General features: G+C 42.1%; 1 protein-coding gene across 4 annotated transcripts in view; it reads left to right on the top strand.

Moving 5' to 3' along the window:
* Positions 1–16964, top strand: part of LOC143296923 (advillin-like) — a 214067-nt gene that overhangs the window by 78478 nt on the left and 118625 nt on the right. For all 4 annotated transcript variants that reach the window (XM_076608944.1, XM_076608942.1, XM_076608945.1 and 1 more), the window contains one exon: positions 2309–2387. In XM_076608944.1, the coding sequence (XP_076465059.1) occupies positions 2309–2387 (79 nt within the window). The remainder of the gene's footprint in view (positions 1–2308; positions 2388–16964) is intronic.

Here is a 16964-nt window from a genome sequence, read left to right as displayed (position 1 = left end):
CCCACCCCCCAAAAAAAAAACAAAAAAAAACAACCGCTAAACCATCATTTCATGGAGCGCGCGCGCGTATGTGTATGTGTGTGTGTGTGTGTGTGTGTGTGTGTGTGTGTGAATCAGAATCAGAATCAGAATCAGATGTAATGAAAACCGTGAATGAAAGGTTTATAGACACAACAATAAAGGAAGTGTGTGTGTGTGTGTGTGTGTGTGTGTGTGTGTGTGTGTGTGTGTGTGTGTGTGTGTGTGTTCTTTGTCTCTGTCCTTGCTCTTTGACTTTTTAGTGGAGATACCTTTCTTCAATACCCCCTTTTTCTTTCTTGTTTCTCTTTTCAGTTTCTTCTTTCTTCCCTCTTCATTATCTTAAAAATTATCGTTTAAAGTTTTATTCATCCTTTCACTCCAGTTGCTTATGGAGGACTGCTGTCAAATGATACTTTTACGCCCAAAAGAAGACATTCAAATACTCAGCACTATAACTTAATAAGAAAACGCATATTATGTTTCAAATAACAATTAGCATATGAATGTGCAAATTTGATAAACGTACTTATAGCTGACAAATTCCATCTGCTTCCTATGAAACAAACAAACAAAAAACAAAAATGAAAACCGACTTCGGAGACAAATATTTTTCATGCACACGCTTGTCTCGGAAATCATACTTTGTGCATTCCATTATAACATAGAACTCATCCCCAATCACAGCCATATTACAAACCTTGCAAACTCTCGTGGTGTGCCACTACGTTCCCCTCTTTCTATTTCCAACTCAAGATTACTAAGCATAATTCATCAAAAGCAGTCACCGTACATCAGAGCGACTGAACGTCTCTAGGAGCGAACTTCATGTTCAAAGATAATATCAATTAAAACAGGTGTTCCATATCGAAAATTTTAATTGCAAATAGACAACAGTTTTATCCAAGCAACAAGTTCATTGATAACTTTCCAGTTTTGAATAAAAGCCCATTGGTAACAAATATTGTGTGAAATATATTCCTCGCAGTTCACATACCCTTCATTCTAATGTTGTTAATCTTGGCACTCTTCAAATATCACTGTATTTCAGAGAAAAAGAGAGGGGGTAAGAAATGGCCCAGGGGATATAAACTGGCCTAGGCCAAACATTACCCCGGGTAAGATGTAGCCCAGGCCAGTGTTCTTACGGGGGTAAACCCTGGCCTAGGTCAGTTCTTACGGGGGTAAGATCTGGCCAGGGTAAGATCTGGCCTGTTACAACGGGGCTCTTTCGGCAGTATCTTCCTTGACAGGGTAACCTGATCAACTCCAGTGACTTGTGGTCGGACTGGACAAGGATCAGCATGCTTTTGGGCGATCTTCTTGGCCGGGTTGTAGATGGCGAGAACGGACTGGGTTGACCAGGGTTGACTTGATCCTGTCCAAAGCCTGCCATGGCATCTCCCAAACGAACTCATTTTCTTCTCTAAGCAGGTCCTGTAGAGATTTCGTCGTTTCCGGCAGGTGAAGTTTGACAGGTTAGTCACCATGCCCAGCAATGTCTCCAGCTCTTTGCGATTTGCTGGCAGCTTCATATCTTGCACGGCCCTCACCTTCATCGGGATGGGCTTCACTCGATCAGAGGAAATGACATGTCCGAAGTAGTCCGCTTCCAACACGCCAGTGACAAGTCTCTCGGGGTTGAGCTTTAAGTTCTCTCAGCGGCTCTGTCGAGATAACGGTCGTGCTCCTCCTTGGTTGTCCCTGTTACCAGCAAGTTGTCTGTCAGTGAAAGAATGCCCCGTACACCCTCAGTCTTTCTTTGGAATTCATCCTGGGCACGCACCAGGCAGACGGGTATTTACATGAATCGTTAAATGCCGAAGGGCGAGTTGAACGTGGTAATGTAGACTGTCTTTTTTAAAACTTGTTTTAGGGGTCGGGGAAGTAGTTAAAAAGTACAGAGAGGTAAGGAGTTACATTCATTAGCCTTATTAATATGTTTATGTTCTTTCTGTGTAGGGTGAAGATGATAGTGGTGGTGGTAATAGTGATGATGGGGATGGTGTTTCTGGTTTTGTGGTTCTGTCTGTGTAGGTTGATGATGATGGTGGTGGTGGTTTTGTGGTTCTCTGTGAAAGGTGATAATGATGTTGATGGTGATATTGATGATGATGATGGTGATGTTTTTCTCTGTTTTGATATGATGATGGTGGTGGTGGTGGTTGTGGTGGTTTGATGTTTCTCTGTGTAGGATTTGATAATGATGATGATGGTGTTTTTCTCCGTTTAGGGTGATGATGATGGTGATGGTGTGGTGGTGATGGTGATGGCGATTCTCTCTGTGTAGGGTGAGTGGAGATCGGGTTTTGTACGACATGCCTTTTGCCGCAACCTGCCCGCTGCAACAACGGTTCTTGGTGTCCTCTGTGAGTTCCACGTACTTCTTCCTTGATTTCAGTTTGTTTCTCATGGAGGTGCCATTGCGTCCGGACAAATCCATGTACGCCACACCACATCTGCAAGGCAGATACCTGACAGCAGCATAACCCAACGCGCTTGTCAAAACAGCCCAGCTAAATTTGTGACGCGGAAATCTAAGCGTGAGCATCGACGCCTCTGCTCAAAGAGCTGTAGTGGCTCTCAGTTAAATTCCGCATCCAGTTCAGATTTGCCACTCTCACGTTGGCCTACCGCTTTTTATATGGCAAACTCCAGCAGTATCTCTTCACTTACAACTTTTCAGTCTTCCCGGTTACTTCGATCTTCAGTTGAAAGGTTACTTCGGGTGCCGAGAACTAATATGAAAACTTTCGGTCACCGATCATTCAGTTTTTCAGCCCCATCTCTGGAACTCGCTGCCTGCTGACCTGCGAAAGGCCCGCTCTTTCAAGTCCAAACTGTAAACATATCTTTTTTGTCTGGCATTGGGTAACAGTTTAGTCTAAAACTGATTTTCAGTTATATGAGGAATATACTATTCTTTCCAGTGGTGGGAGGATGCGGGTGTGTGTGTGTGTGTGGGGTGGGGGATGTGCTGTGTGCGTGTGTGTGTGCGTGCATGTGTGTGTGTGTGTGTGGGGGGGGATGTGCTATGTGCGTGTGTGTGTGTGCGTACATGTGTGTGTGTGTGTGTGGGGGGGGGATGTGCTGTGTGCGTGCATGCATGTGTGTGTGTGTGCGTGCATGCATGTGTGTGTGTGTGTGTGTGTGTGTGTGTGTGTGTGTGTGTGCATGCGTGCGTGATGTTTATGATGCCAGGATGGTGATTGTTTCTTCGTGGTTAATTCTTTTTTTCTTGATGATTGTTCTCTTTTGTAACGTGATATGTGGAGTGCCGTGAGTGATTGTTCTTTGTATCTTCCTGAACATTGTTGTTTCTTTCTTGTTATATGTCATTTATGAAGCGCCGTGAGCCTCTCTGTAAAAGAATAGTGCTTAGAGGAGCACTTCATTATTATTATTATTATTATTATTATTATTACTATTAATTACTGTTATTTAAATACTAATAATTACTATTATTACTATTACAGTGGAGTGATGGCCTAGAGGTAACGCGACCGCCTAGGAAGCAAGAGAATCTGAGCGCGCTGGTTCGAATAACGGCTCAGCCGCCGATATTTTCTCCCCCTCCACTAGACCTTGAGTGGTGGTCTGGGCGCTAGTCATTTGGATGAGACGATAAACCGAGGTCCCGTGTGCAGCATGCACTTAGCGCACGTAAAAGAACCCACGGCATCAAAAGAGTTGTTCCTAGCAAAAAAAAATTGTAGAAAAATCCACTCTGATAGGAAAAACCAATAAAACTGCACGCAGGAAAAAATACCAAAAAATGGGTGGCGCTGTAGTATACCGACGCGCTCTCCCTGGGGAAAGCAGCCCGAATTTCACCCAGAGAAATCTGCTGTGATAAAAAGAAATACAAATACAAATTACTATTATTATTCTTAACTCTCCTTTCATAAAATACCCCGGCATCAGTCAGGCTTGAAAAATAAACACAACACCAACGGTTATAACATAATTATTAATGAATCTCTATGAGTAAAACCAGATTGTTATTTTATCAACAGTCAGTGAATTAGTAATGGTCACGTTTCTCAAAACCTTTCCCACACAACGAATTAGAGAGACTTGACATTAATCAGCACACAGAATAATTACAATACAGATCGAAGTGATGAGACTACATGATAATTACTGTATGGTTCAAAGTTGAGGGACTACCGGATAACTACTGTAAGGTTCAAAATGGAGAAACTACTGGATAATTACTGCACAGTTGAAAGTGGAGAGACTAGAAGACAATTATAAGTGATAATAATAAGTGATGGCCTGGAGTTAACGCGTCCGCCTAGGAAGTGAGAGAATCTGAGGCCGCTGGTTCGAATCACGGCTCAGCCGCCGATATTTTCTACCCCTCCACTAGACCTTGAGTGGTGGTCTGGACGCTAGTCATTCGGATGAGACGATAAACCGAGGTCCCGTGTGCAGCATGCATTTAGCGCACGTAAAAGAACCCACGGCAAGAAAAGGGTTGCTCCTGGCAAAATTCTGTAGAAAAATCCACTTCGATAGGAAAAACCAATAAAACTGCACGCAGGAAAAAATACAAAAAAATGGGTGGCGCTTTAGCGTAGCGAGGCGCTCTCCCTTGGGAGAGCGGCCCGAATTTCACACAGACAAATCTGTTGTGATAAAAAGAAATAGAAATGCAAACAACTGCAAATCCTGTAAGGTTTAAAGTAGAATGAATACAAGATAATTACTGTACAATTTAAAGAGTATATGGGGGACTAGAAGATAATTACTGAACAGTTCAAAGTGGAGGAAGGGACTACAGGATAATTACTGTACAGTTCAAAGTGGAGGAAGGGACTACAGGATAACTACTGTACAGTTCAAAGTGGAGGAAGGGACTACAGGATAATTACTGTACAGTTCAAAGTGGAGGGACTACATAATAACTACTGTACAGTTCAAAGTGGAGGAAGGGACTACAGGGTAATTACTGAACAGTTCAAAGTGGAGGTACTACAGGATAACTACTGTACAGTTCAAAGTGGAGGTACTACTGGATAACTACTGTACAGTTCAAAGTGGAGGTATTACAGGATAACTACTGTACAGTTCAAAGTGGAGGAAGGGACTACAGGATAACTACTGTACAGTTCAAAGTGGAGGAAGGGAATACAGGATAATTATTGTGCAGTTCAAAGTGGAGGAAGGGACTACAGGATAACTACTGTACAGTTGAAAGTGGAGGAAGGGACTACAGGATAATTACTGTACAATTCAAAGTAGAGGGACTACAGGATAACTACTGTACAGTTCAATGTGGAGGAAGGGACTACAGGATAATTACTATACAATTCAAAGTAGAGGGACTACAGGATAACTACTGTACAGTTCAAAGTGGAGGAAGGGACTACAGGATAATTACTGTACAGTTCAAAGTGGAGGTACTACAGGATAACTACTGTACAGTTCAAAGTGGTGGAAGGCATTACAGGATAATTACTGTGCAGTTCAAAGGGGAGGGACTACAGGATAACTACTGTACAGTTCAAAGTGGAGGAAGGGACTACAGGATAATTACTGTACAGTTCAAAGTGGAGGGACTACAGGATAACTACTGTACAGTTCAAAGTGGAGGGAGGGACTACAGGATAATTACTGTACAGTTCAAAGTGGAGGTACTACAGGATAACTACTGTATAGTTCAAAGTGGGGGTACTACAGGATAACTAATGTACAGTTCAAAGTGGAGGAAGGGACTACAGGACAACTACTGCACAGTTCAAAGTGGAGGAAGGGACTACAAGATAACTACTGTACAGTTCAAAGTGGAGGAAGGGACTACAGGATAATTATGTACAGTTCAAAGTGGAGGGACTACAGGATAACTACTGTACAGTTCAAAGTGGAGGAAGGGACTACAGGATAATTACTGTACAGTTCAAATTGGAGGTACTAGAGGATAACTACAGTACAGTTCAAAGTGAAGGTACTACAGGATAACTACTGTACAGTTTAAAGTGGAGGAAGGGACTACAGAATAATTACTATACAGTTCAAAGTGGAGGTACTACAGGATAACTACTGTACAGTTCAAAGTGGAGGTACTACAGGATAACTACTGTACAGTTCAAAGTGGAGCAAGGGACTACAGGATAATTACTGTACAGTTCAAAGTGGAGGAAGGGACTATAAGATAACTACTGTACAGTTCAAAGTGGAGGAAGAGACTACAGGATAATTACTGTACAGTTCAAAGTGGAGGGACTACAAGATAACTACTGTACAGTTCAAAGTGGAGGGACTACAGGATAACTACTGTACAGTTGAAAGTGGAGGAAGGGACTACAGGATAATTACTGTACAGTTGAAAGTGGAGGTACTACAGGATAACTACTGTATAGTTCAAAGTGGAGGAAGGGACTACAAGATAACTACTGTACAGTTCAAAGTGGAGGAAGGGACTACAGGATAACTACTGTACAGTTCAAAGTGGAGGGACTACAGGATAACTACTGTATAGTTGAAAGTGGAGGAAGGGACTACAGGATAATTACTGTACAGTTCAAAGTGGAGGAAGGGACTATAGGATAATTACTGTAAGTTCAAAGTGGAGGAAGGGACTATAGGATAATTACTGTACAGTTCAAAGTGGAGGAAGGGACTGCAGGATAACTACTCTCCAATTCAAAGTGGAGGGACAACAGGATAACTACTGTACAGTTCAAAGTGGAGGAAGGGACTACAGGATAATTACTGTACAGTTCAAAGTGGAGGAAGGGACTACAGGATAACTACTGTACAGTTCAAAGTGGAGGAAGGGACTACAGGATAATTACTGCACAGTTCAAAGTGGAGGTACTACAGGATAACTACTGTACAGTTCAAAGTGGAGGAACTACAGGATAACTACTGTACAGTTCAAAGTGGAGGAAGGGACTACAGGATAACTACTGTACAGTTCAAAGTGGAGGAAAGGAATACAGGATAATTACTGTGCAGTTCAAAGTGGAGGAAGGGACTACAGGATAACTACTGTACAGTTTAAAGTCGAGGAAGGGACTACAGGATAATTACTGTACAGTTCAAAGTGCAGGGACTACATAATAACAACTGTACAGTTCAAAGTCGAGGAAGGGACTACGGGATAATTACTGAACAGTTCAAAGTGGAGGTACTACAGGATAACTACTGTACAGTTCAAAGTGGAGGTACTACAGGATAACTACTGTACAGTTCAAAGTGGAGGAAGGGACTACAGGATAACTACTGTACAGTTCAAAGTGGAGGAAGGGAATACAGGATAATTACTGTGCAGTTCAAAGTGGAGGAAGGGACTACAGGATAACTACTGTATAGTTCAAAGTCGAGGAAGGGACTACAGGACAACTACTGTACAGTTCAAAGTGGAGGAAGGGACTACAAGATAACTACTGTACAGTTCAAAGTGGAGGAAGGGACTACAGGATAATTAGTGTACAGTTCAAAGTGGAGGGACTACAGGATAACTACTGTACAGTTCAAAGTGGAGGAAGGGACTACAGGATAATTACTGTACAGTTCAAAGTGGAGGGACTACAGGATAACTACTGTACAGTTCAAAGTGGAGGAAGGGACTACAGGATAATTACTGTACAGTTCAAAGTGTAGGTACTAGAGGATAACTACAGTACAGTTCAAAGTGGAGGTACTACAGGATAACTACTGTACAGTTTAAAGTGGAGGAAGGGACTACAGAATAATTACTGTACAGTTCAAAGTGGAGGTACTACAGGATAACTACTGTACAGTTCAAAGTGGAGGTACTACAGGATAACTACTGTACAGTTCAAAGTGGAGCAAGGGACTACAGGATAACTACTGTACAGTTCAAAGTGGAGGAAGGGACTATAAGATAACTACTGTACAGTTCAAAGTGGAGGAAGGGACTACAGGATAATTACTGTACAGTTCAAAGTGGAGGGACTACAGGATAACTACTGTATAGTTCAAAGTGGAGGAAGGGACTACAAGATAACTACTTTACAGTTGAAAGTGGAGGAAGGGATTACAGGATAACTACTGTACAGTTCAAAGTGGAGGGACTACAGGATAACTACTGTATAGTTGAAAGTGGAGGAATGGACTACAGGATAATTACTGTACAGTTCAAAGTGGAGGGACTACAGGATAAGTACTGTACAGTTCAATGTCGAGGAAGGGACTACAGCATAATTACTGTACAGTTCAAAGTGGAGGAAGGGACTATAGGATAATTACTGTACAGTTCAAAGTGGAGGAAGGGACTATAGGATAATTACTGTACAGTTCAAAGTGGAGGAAGGGACTGCAGGATAACTACTGTACAGTTCAAAGTGGACTACAGGATAACTGCTGTACAGTTCAAAGTTGAGAAAGGGACTACAAGATAACTACTGTACAGTTGAAAGTGGAGGAAGGGACTACAGGATAATTACTGTACAGTTCAAAGTGGAGGGACTACAGGATAACTACTGTACAGTTGGAAGTGGAGGAAGGGACTACAGGATAATTACTGTACAGTTCAAAGTGGAGGTACTGCAGGATAACTACTGCATAGTTCAAAGTGGAGGAAGGGACTACAAGATAACTACTGTACAGTTCAAAGTGGTGGAAGGGACTACAGGATAATTACTGTACAGTTCAAAGTGGAGGGACTACAGGATAACTACTGTACAGTTCAAAGTGGAGGAAGAGACCACAGGATAATTACTGTACAGTTCAAAGTGGAGGGACTACAGGATAAGTACTGTACAGTTCAAAGTGGAGGAAGGGACTATAGGATCATTACTGTACAGTTCAAAGTGGAGGAAGGGACTGCAGGATAACTACTGTACAGTTCAAAGTGGACTACAGGATAACTACTGTACAGTTCAAAGTTGAGGAAGGGACTACACGATAGTTTCAGTTTCAGTTTCAGTAGCTCAAGGAGGCGTCACTGCGTTCGGACAAAAACATATACGCTATACCACATCTGCCAAGCAGATGCCTGACCAGCAGCGTAACCCAACGCGCTTACGATAACTACTGTACAGTTCAAAGTGGAGGAAGGGACTACAGGATAATTACTGTACAGTTCAAAATGGAGGGACTACAGGATAATTACTGTACAGTTCAAAGTGGAGGGAATACAGGATAATTACTGTACAGTTCAAAGTGGAGGGAATACAGGATAACTACTGTACAGTTCAAAGTCGAGGAAGGGACTACAGGATAACTACTGTACAGTTCAAAGTCGAGGAAGGGACTACAGGATAACTACTGAACAGTTCAAAGTGAAGGGACTACAGGATATCTACTGAACAGTTCAAAGTGGAAGAAGAGACTAAGGATAACTACTGTACAGTTCAAAGTGAAGGGACTACAGGATAAGTACTGTACAGTTCAAAGTGGAGGAAGGGACTACAGGATAATTACTGTACAGTTCAAAGTGGAGGGACTACAGGATAAGTACTGTACAGTTCAAAGTGGAGGAAGGGACTACAGGATAATTACTGTACAGTTCAAAGTGGAGGAAGGGACTACAGGATAACTACTGTACAGTTCAAAGTGGAGGAAGGGACTACAGGATAATTACTGTACAGTTCAAAGTGGAGGGACTACATAATAACTACTGTACAGTTCAAAGTGGAGGAAGGGACTACAGGGTAATTACTGAACAGTTCAAAGTGGAGGTTCTACAGGATAACTACTGTACAGTTCAAAGTGGAGGTACTACTGGATAACTACTGTACAGTTCAAAGTGGAGGTACTACAGGATAACTACTGTACAGTTCAAAGTGGAGGAAGGGACTACAGGATAACTACTGTACAGTTCAAAGTGGAGGAAGGGAATACAGGATAATTACTGTGCAGTTCAAAGTGGAGGAAGGGACTACAGGATAACCACTGTACAGTTGCAAGTGGAGGAAGGGACTACAGGATAATTACTGTACAATTCAAAGTAGAGGGACTACAGGATAACTACTGTACAGTTCAAAGTGGAGGAAGGGACTACAGGATAATTACTGTACAGTTGAAAGTGGAGATACTACAGGATAACTACTGTACAGTTCAAAGTGGTGGAAGGCATTACAGGATAATTACTGTGCAGTTCAAAGGGGAGGGACTACAGGATAACTACTGTACAGTTCAAAGTGGAGGAAGGGACTACAGGATAATTACTGTACAGTTCAAAGTGGAGGGACTACAGGATAACTACTGTACAGTTCAAAGTGGAGGGAGCGACTACAGGATAATTACTGTACAGTTCAAAGTGGAGGTACTACAGGATAACTACTGTATAGTTCAAAGTGGGGGTACTACAGGATAACTAATGTACAGTTCAAAGTGGAGGAAGGGACTACAGGACAACTACTGCACAGTTCAAAGTGGAGGAAGGGACTACAAGATAACTACTGTACAGTTCAAAGTGGAGGAAGGGACTACAGGATAATTATGTACACTTCAAAGTGGAGGGACTACAGGATAACTACTGTACAGTTCAAGGTGGAGGAAGGGACTACAGGATAATTACTGTACTGTTCAAAGTGGAGGTACTAGAGGATAACTACAGTACAGTTCAAAGTGAAGGTACTACAGGATAACTACTGTACAATTTAAAGTGGAGGAAGGGACTACAGAATAATTACTGTACAGTTGAAAGTGGAGGTACTTCGGGATAACTACTGTACAGTTCAAAGTGGAGGTACTACAGGATAACTACTGTACAGTTCAAAGTGGAGCAAGGGACTACAGGATAACTACTGTACAGTTCAAAGTGGAGGAAGGGACTATAAGATAACTACTGTACAGTTCAAAGTGGAGGAAGAGACTACAGGATAATTACTGTACAGTTCAAAGTGGAGGGACTACAAGATAACTACTGTACAGTTCAAAGTGGAGGGACTACAGGATAACTACTGTACAGTTGAAAGTGGAGGAAGGGACTACAGGATAATTACTGTACAGTTCAAAGTGGAGGTACTACAGGATAACTACTGTATAGTTCAAAGTGGAGGAAGGGACTACAAGATAACTACTGTACAGTTCAAAGTGGAGGAAGGGACTACAGGATAACTACTGTAAAGTTCAAAGTGGAGGGACTACAGGATAACTACTGTATAGTTGAAAGTGGAGGAAGGGACTACAGGATAATTACTGTACAGTTCAAAGTGGAGGGACTACAGGATAAGTACTGTACAGTTCAATGTCGAGGAAGGGACTACAGGATAATTACTGTACAGTTCAAAGTGGAGGAAGGGACTATAGGATAATTACTGTAAGTTCAAAGTGGAGGAAGGGACTATAGGATAATTACTGTACAGTTCAAAGTGGAGGAAGGGACTGCAGGATAACTACTCTCCAATTCAAAGAGGAGGGACAACAGGATAACTACTGTACAGTTGAAAGTGGAGGAAGGGACTACAGGATAATTACTGTACAGTTCAATGTGGAGGAAGGGACTACAGGATAACTACTGTACACTTCAAAGTGGAGGAAGGGACTACAGGATAATTACTGCACAGTTCAAAGTGGAGGTACTACAGGATAACTACTGTACAGTTCAAAGTGGAGGAACTACAGGATAACTACTGTACAGTTCAAAGTCGAGGAAGGGACTACAGGATAACTACTGTGCAGTTCAAAGTGGATGAAAGGAATACAGGATAATTACTGTGCAGTTCAAAGTGGAGGAAGGGACTACAGGATAACTACTGTACAGTTTAAAGTCGAGGAAGGGACGACAGGATAATTACTGTACAGTTCAAAGTGGAGGAAGGGACTACAGGATAATTACTGTACAGTTCAAAGTGCAGGGACTACATAATAACAACTGTACAGTTCAAAGTGGAGGAAAGGACTACAGGATAACTACTGTACAGTTCAAAGTGGAGGAAGGGACTACAGGATAACTACTGTACAGTTCAAAGTCGAGGAAGGGACTACAGGACAACTACTGTACAGTTCAAAGTGGAGGAAGGGACTACAAGATAACTTCTGTACAGTTCAAAGTGGAGGAAGGGACTACAGGATAATTACTGTACAGTTCAAAGTGGAGGGACTACAGGATAACTAATGTACAGTTCAAAGTGGAGGAAGGGACTACAGGATAATTACTGTACAGTTCAAAGTGGAGGGACTACAGGATAACTACTGTACAGTTCAAAGTGGAGGAAGGGACTACAGGATAATTACTGTACAGTTCAAAGTGGAGGGACTACAGGATAACTACTGTACAGTTCAAAGTGGAGGAAGGGAGTACAGGATAATTACTGTACATTTCAAAGTGTAGGTACTAGAGGTTAACTACAGTACAGTTCAAAGTGGAGGTACTACAGGATAACTACTGTACAGTTTAAAGTGGAGGAAGGGACTACAGAATAATTACTGTTCAGTTCAAAGTGGAGGTACTACAGGATAACTACTGTACAGTTCAAAGTGGAGGAAGGGACTACAGGATAATTACTGTACAGTTCAAAGTGGAGGAAGGGACTACAGGATAACTACTGTACAGTTCAAAGTGGAGGAACGGACTATAAGATAACTACTGTACAGTTCAAAGTGGAGGAAGGGACTACAGGATAATTACTGTACAGTTCAAAGTGGAGGGACTACAGGATAACTACTGTATAGTTCAAAGTGGAGGAAGGGACTACAAGATAACTACTTTACAGTTCAAAGTGGAGGAAGGGACTACAGGATAACTACTGTACAGTTCAAAGTGGAGGGACTACAGGATAACTCCTGTACAGTTGGAAGTGGAGGAAGGGACTACAGGATAATTACTGTACAGTTCAAAGTGGAGGTACTGCAGGATAACTACTGCATAGTTCAAAGTGGAAGAAGAGACTAAGGATAACTACTGTACAGTTCAAAGTGAAGGGACTACAAGATAAGTACTGTACAGTTCAAACTGGAGGAAGGGACCACAGGATAATTACTGTACAGTTCAAAGTGGAGGGACTACAGGATAACTACTGTACAGTTCAAAGTGGAGGAAGGGACTATAAGATCATTACTGTACAGTTCAAAGTGGAGGAAGGGACTGCAGGATAACTACTGTACAGTTCAAAGTGGAGGAAGGGACTACACGATAGTTTCAGTTTCAGTTTCAGTAGCTCAAGGAGGCGTCACTGCGTTCGGACAAAAACATATACGCTACACCACATCTGCCAAGCAGATGCCTGACCAGCAGCGTAACCTAACGCGCTTACGATAACTACTGTATAGTTCAAAGTGGAGGAAGGGACTGCAGGATAATTACTGTACAGTTCAAAGTGGAGGGACTACAGGATAATTACTGTACAGTTCAAAGTGGAGGGAATACAGGATAACTACTGTACAGTTCAATGTCGAGGAAGGGACTACAGGATAATTACTGTACAGTTCAAAGTGGAGGGACTTCAGGATAACTACTCTACAGTTCAATGTCGAGGAAGGGACTGCAGGATAATTACTGTACAGTTCAAAGTGGAGGGACCTCAGGATAACTACTGTACAGTTCAAAGTGGAGGAAGGGACTGCAGGATAACTACTGTACAGTTCAAAGTGGACTACAGGATAACTACTGTACAGTTCAAAGTGAAGGGACTACAGGATAACTACTGAACAGTTCAAAGTGGAAGAAGGGACTACAGGATAACTACTGTACAGTTCAAAGTGGAGGAAGGGACTACAAGATAACTACTGTACAGTTCAAAGTGGAGAAAGGGACTACAGGATAATTACTGTGCAGTTGAAAGTGGAGGGACTACAGGATAACTACTGTACAGTTCAAAGTGGAGGGACTACAGGATAATTACTGTATAGTTCAAAGTGGAGGAATGGACTACAGGATAATTACTGTACAGTTCAAAGCGGAGGGAATACAGGATAACTACTGTACAGTTCAAAGTGGAGGAAGGTACTATAGGATCATTACTGTACAGTTGAACGTGGAGGAAGGGACTGCAGGATAACTACTGTACAGTTCAAAGTGGACTACAGGATAACTACTGTACAGTTCAAAGTTGAGGAAGGGACTACACGATAACTACTGTACAGTTCAAAGTGGAGGAAGGGACTGCAGGATAATTAAGGTACAGTTCAAATTGGAGGGACTACAGGATAAATACTGTACAGTTCAAAGTGGAGGGACTACAGGATAACTACTCTATAGTTCAAAGTCGAGGAAGGGACTACAGGATAACTACTGTACAGTTCAAAGTGAAAGGACTACAGGATAACTACTGAACAGTTCAAGGTGGAAGAAGGGACTACAGGATAACTATTGTACAGTTCAAAGTGAGGGGACTACAGGATAATTACTGTACAGTTCAAAGTGGAGGAAGGGACTACAGGATAACTACAGTACAGTTCAAAGTGGAGGAAAGGACTACAGGATGACTACTGTACAGTTCAAAGTGGAGGAAGGGACTACAGGATAATTACTGTACAGTTCAAATTGGAGGGACTACAGGGTAACTACTGTACAGTTCAAAGTGGAGGAAGGGAGTACAGGATAACTACTGTACAGTTCAAAGTGAAGGGACTACAGGATAAGTACTGTACAGTTCAAAGTCGAGGAAGGGACTACAGGATAATTACTGTAAAGTTCAAAGTGGAGGTACTACAGGATAACTATTGTACAGTTCAAGTGGAGGTACTACAGGATAACTACTGTATAATTCAAAGTGGATGAAGGGACTACAGGATAACTACTGTACAGTTCAAAGTGGAGGAAGGGACTACAAGAAAACTACTGTACAGTTCAAAGTGGAGGAAGGGACTACAGGATAATTACTGTGCAGTTGAAAGTGGAGGGACTACAGGATAACTACTGTACAGTTCAAAGTGGAGGGACTACAGGATAATTACTGTACAGTTCAAAGTGGAGGGACTACAGGATAACTACTGTACAGTTCATCGTGGAGGAAGGGACTACAGGATGATTACTGTACAGTTCAAAGTGAAGGGAGTACAGGATAACTACTGGACAGTTCAAAGTGGAGGTACTACAGGATAACTACTGTACACTTCAAAGTGGAGGTACTACAGGACAACTACTGTAGAGTTCAAAGTTGAGGGAAGGACAACAGGATAACTACTGTAGAGTTCAAAGTGGAGGAAGGGACTACAGGATAATTACTGTACAGTTCAAAGTGGAGGGACTACAGGATAACTACTGTACAGTTCAAAGTGGGGGAAGGGACTACAGGATAATTACTGTACAGTTCAAAGTGGAGGAAGGGACAACAGGATAATTACTGTACAGTTCAAAGTGGAGGGACTACAGGATAACTACTGTACAGTTCAAAGTGGAGGAAGGGAGTACAGGATAATTACTGTACAGTTCATAGTGGAGGGACTACAGGATAACTACTGTACAGTTCAAAGTCGAGGAAGGGAGTACAGGATAATTACTGTACAGTTCAAAGTGGAGGTACTACAGGATAACTATCCTACAGTTCAAGTGGAGGTACTACAGGATAACTACTGTATAATTCAAAGTGGATGAAGGGACTACAGGATAACTACTGTACAGTTCAAAGTGGAGGACGGGACTACAAGGAAACTACTGTACAGTTCAAACTCGAGGAAGGGACTACAGGATAATTACTGTGCAGTTCAAAGTGGAGAGACTACAGGATAACTACTGTACAGTTCAAAGTGGAGGTACTACAGGATGACTACTGTGCAGTTCAAAGTGGAGGAAGGGACTACAGGATAACTACTGTACAGTTCAAAGTGGAGGAAGGGACTACAGGATAACTACTGTACATTTCAAAGTGAAGGAAGGGACTAGAAGATAACTACTGTACAGTTCAATGTGGAGGAAGGGACTACAGGATAACTACTGTACAGTTCAAAGTGGAGGAAGGGAGTACAGGATAATTACTGTACAGTTCAAAGTGGAGGGACTACAGGATCACTACTGTACAGTTCAAAGTGGAGGAAGGGAGTATAGGATAATTACTGTACAGTTCAAAGTGGAGGTACTACAGGATAACTATCCTACAGTTCAAGTGGAGGTACTACAGGATAACTACTGTATAATTCAAAGTGGATGAAGGGACTACAGGATAACTACTGTACAGTTCAAAGTGGAGGACGGGACTACAAGAAAACTACTGTACAGTTCAAAGTCGAGGAAGGGACTACAGGATAATTACTGTGCAGTTCAAAGTGGAGGAACGGAGTACAGGATAATTACTGTACAGTTCAAAGTGGAGGGAGGGACTACAGGATAATTACTGTGCAGTTCAAAGTGGAGAGACTACAGGATAACTACTGTACAGTTCAAAGTGGAGGTACTACAGGATGACTACTGTGCAGTTCAAAGTGGAGGAAGGGACTACAGGATAACTACTGTACAGTTCAAAGTGGAGGAAGGGACTACAGGATAACTACTGTACATTTCAAAGTGGAGGAAGGGACTAGAAGATAACTACTGTACAGGTCAATGTGGAGGAAGGGACTACAGGATAACTACTGCACAGTTCAAAGTGGAGGAAGGGAGTACAGGATAATTACTGTACAGTTCAAAGTGGAGGGACTACAGGATCACTACTGTACAGTTCAAAGTGGAGGAAGGGAGTATAGGATAATTACTGTACAGTTCAAAGTGGAGGTACTACAGGATAACTACTGTACAGTTCAAAGTGGAGGAAGTGACTACAAGATAACTACTGAACAGTTCAAAGTGGAGGAAGGGACTACAGGATAATTACTGTGCAGTTCATAGTGGAGAGACTACAGGATAACTACTGTACAGTTCAAAGTGGAGGAAGGGACTACAGGATAAGTACTGTACAGTTCAAAGTGGAGGAAGGGACTACAGGATAAGTACTGTACAGTTCAAAGTGGAGGGACTACAGGATAACTACTGTACAGTTCAAACTGGAGGAAGGGACTACAGGATAATTACTTTACAGTTCAAAGTAGAGGTACTACAGGATAACTACTGTACAGTTCAAAGTGGAGGAAGGGACTACAGGATGATTACT

Source organism: Babylonia areolata, chromosome 22 (genome assembly GCF_041734735.1).
Source record: "Babylonia areolata isolate BAREFJ2019XMU chromosome 22, ASM4173473v1, whole genome shotgun sequence".
Taxonomy (NCBI): Eukaryota; Metazoa; Mollusca; class Gastropoda; order Neogastropoda; family Buccinidae; genus Babylonia; species Babylonia areolata.
Note: the sequence above shows the minus strand (reverse complement) of the source record. Positions and strands in the feature narration are given on the sequence as shown.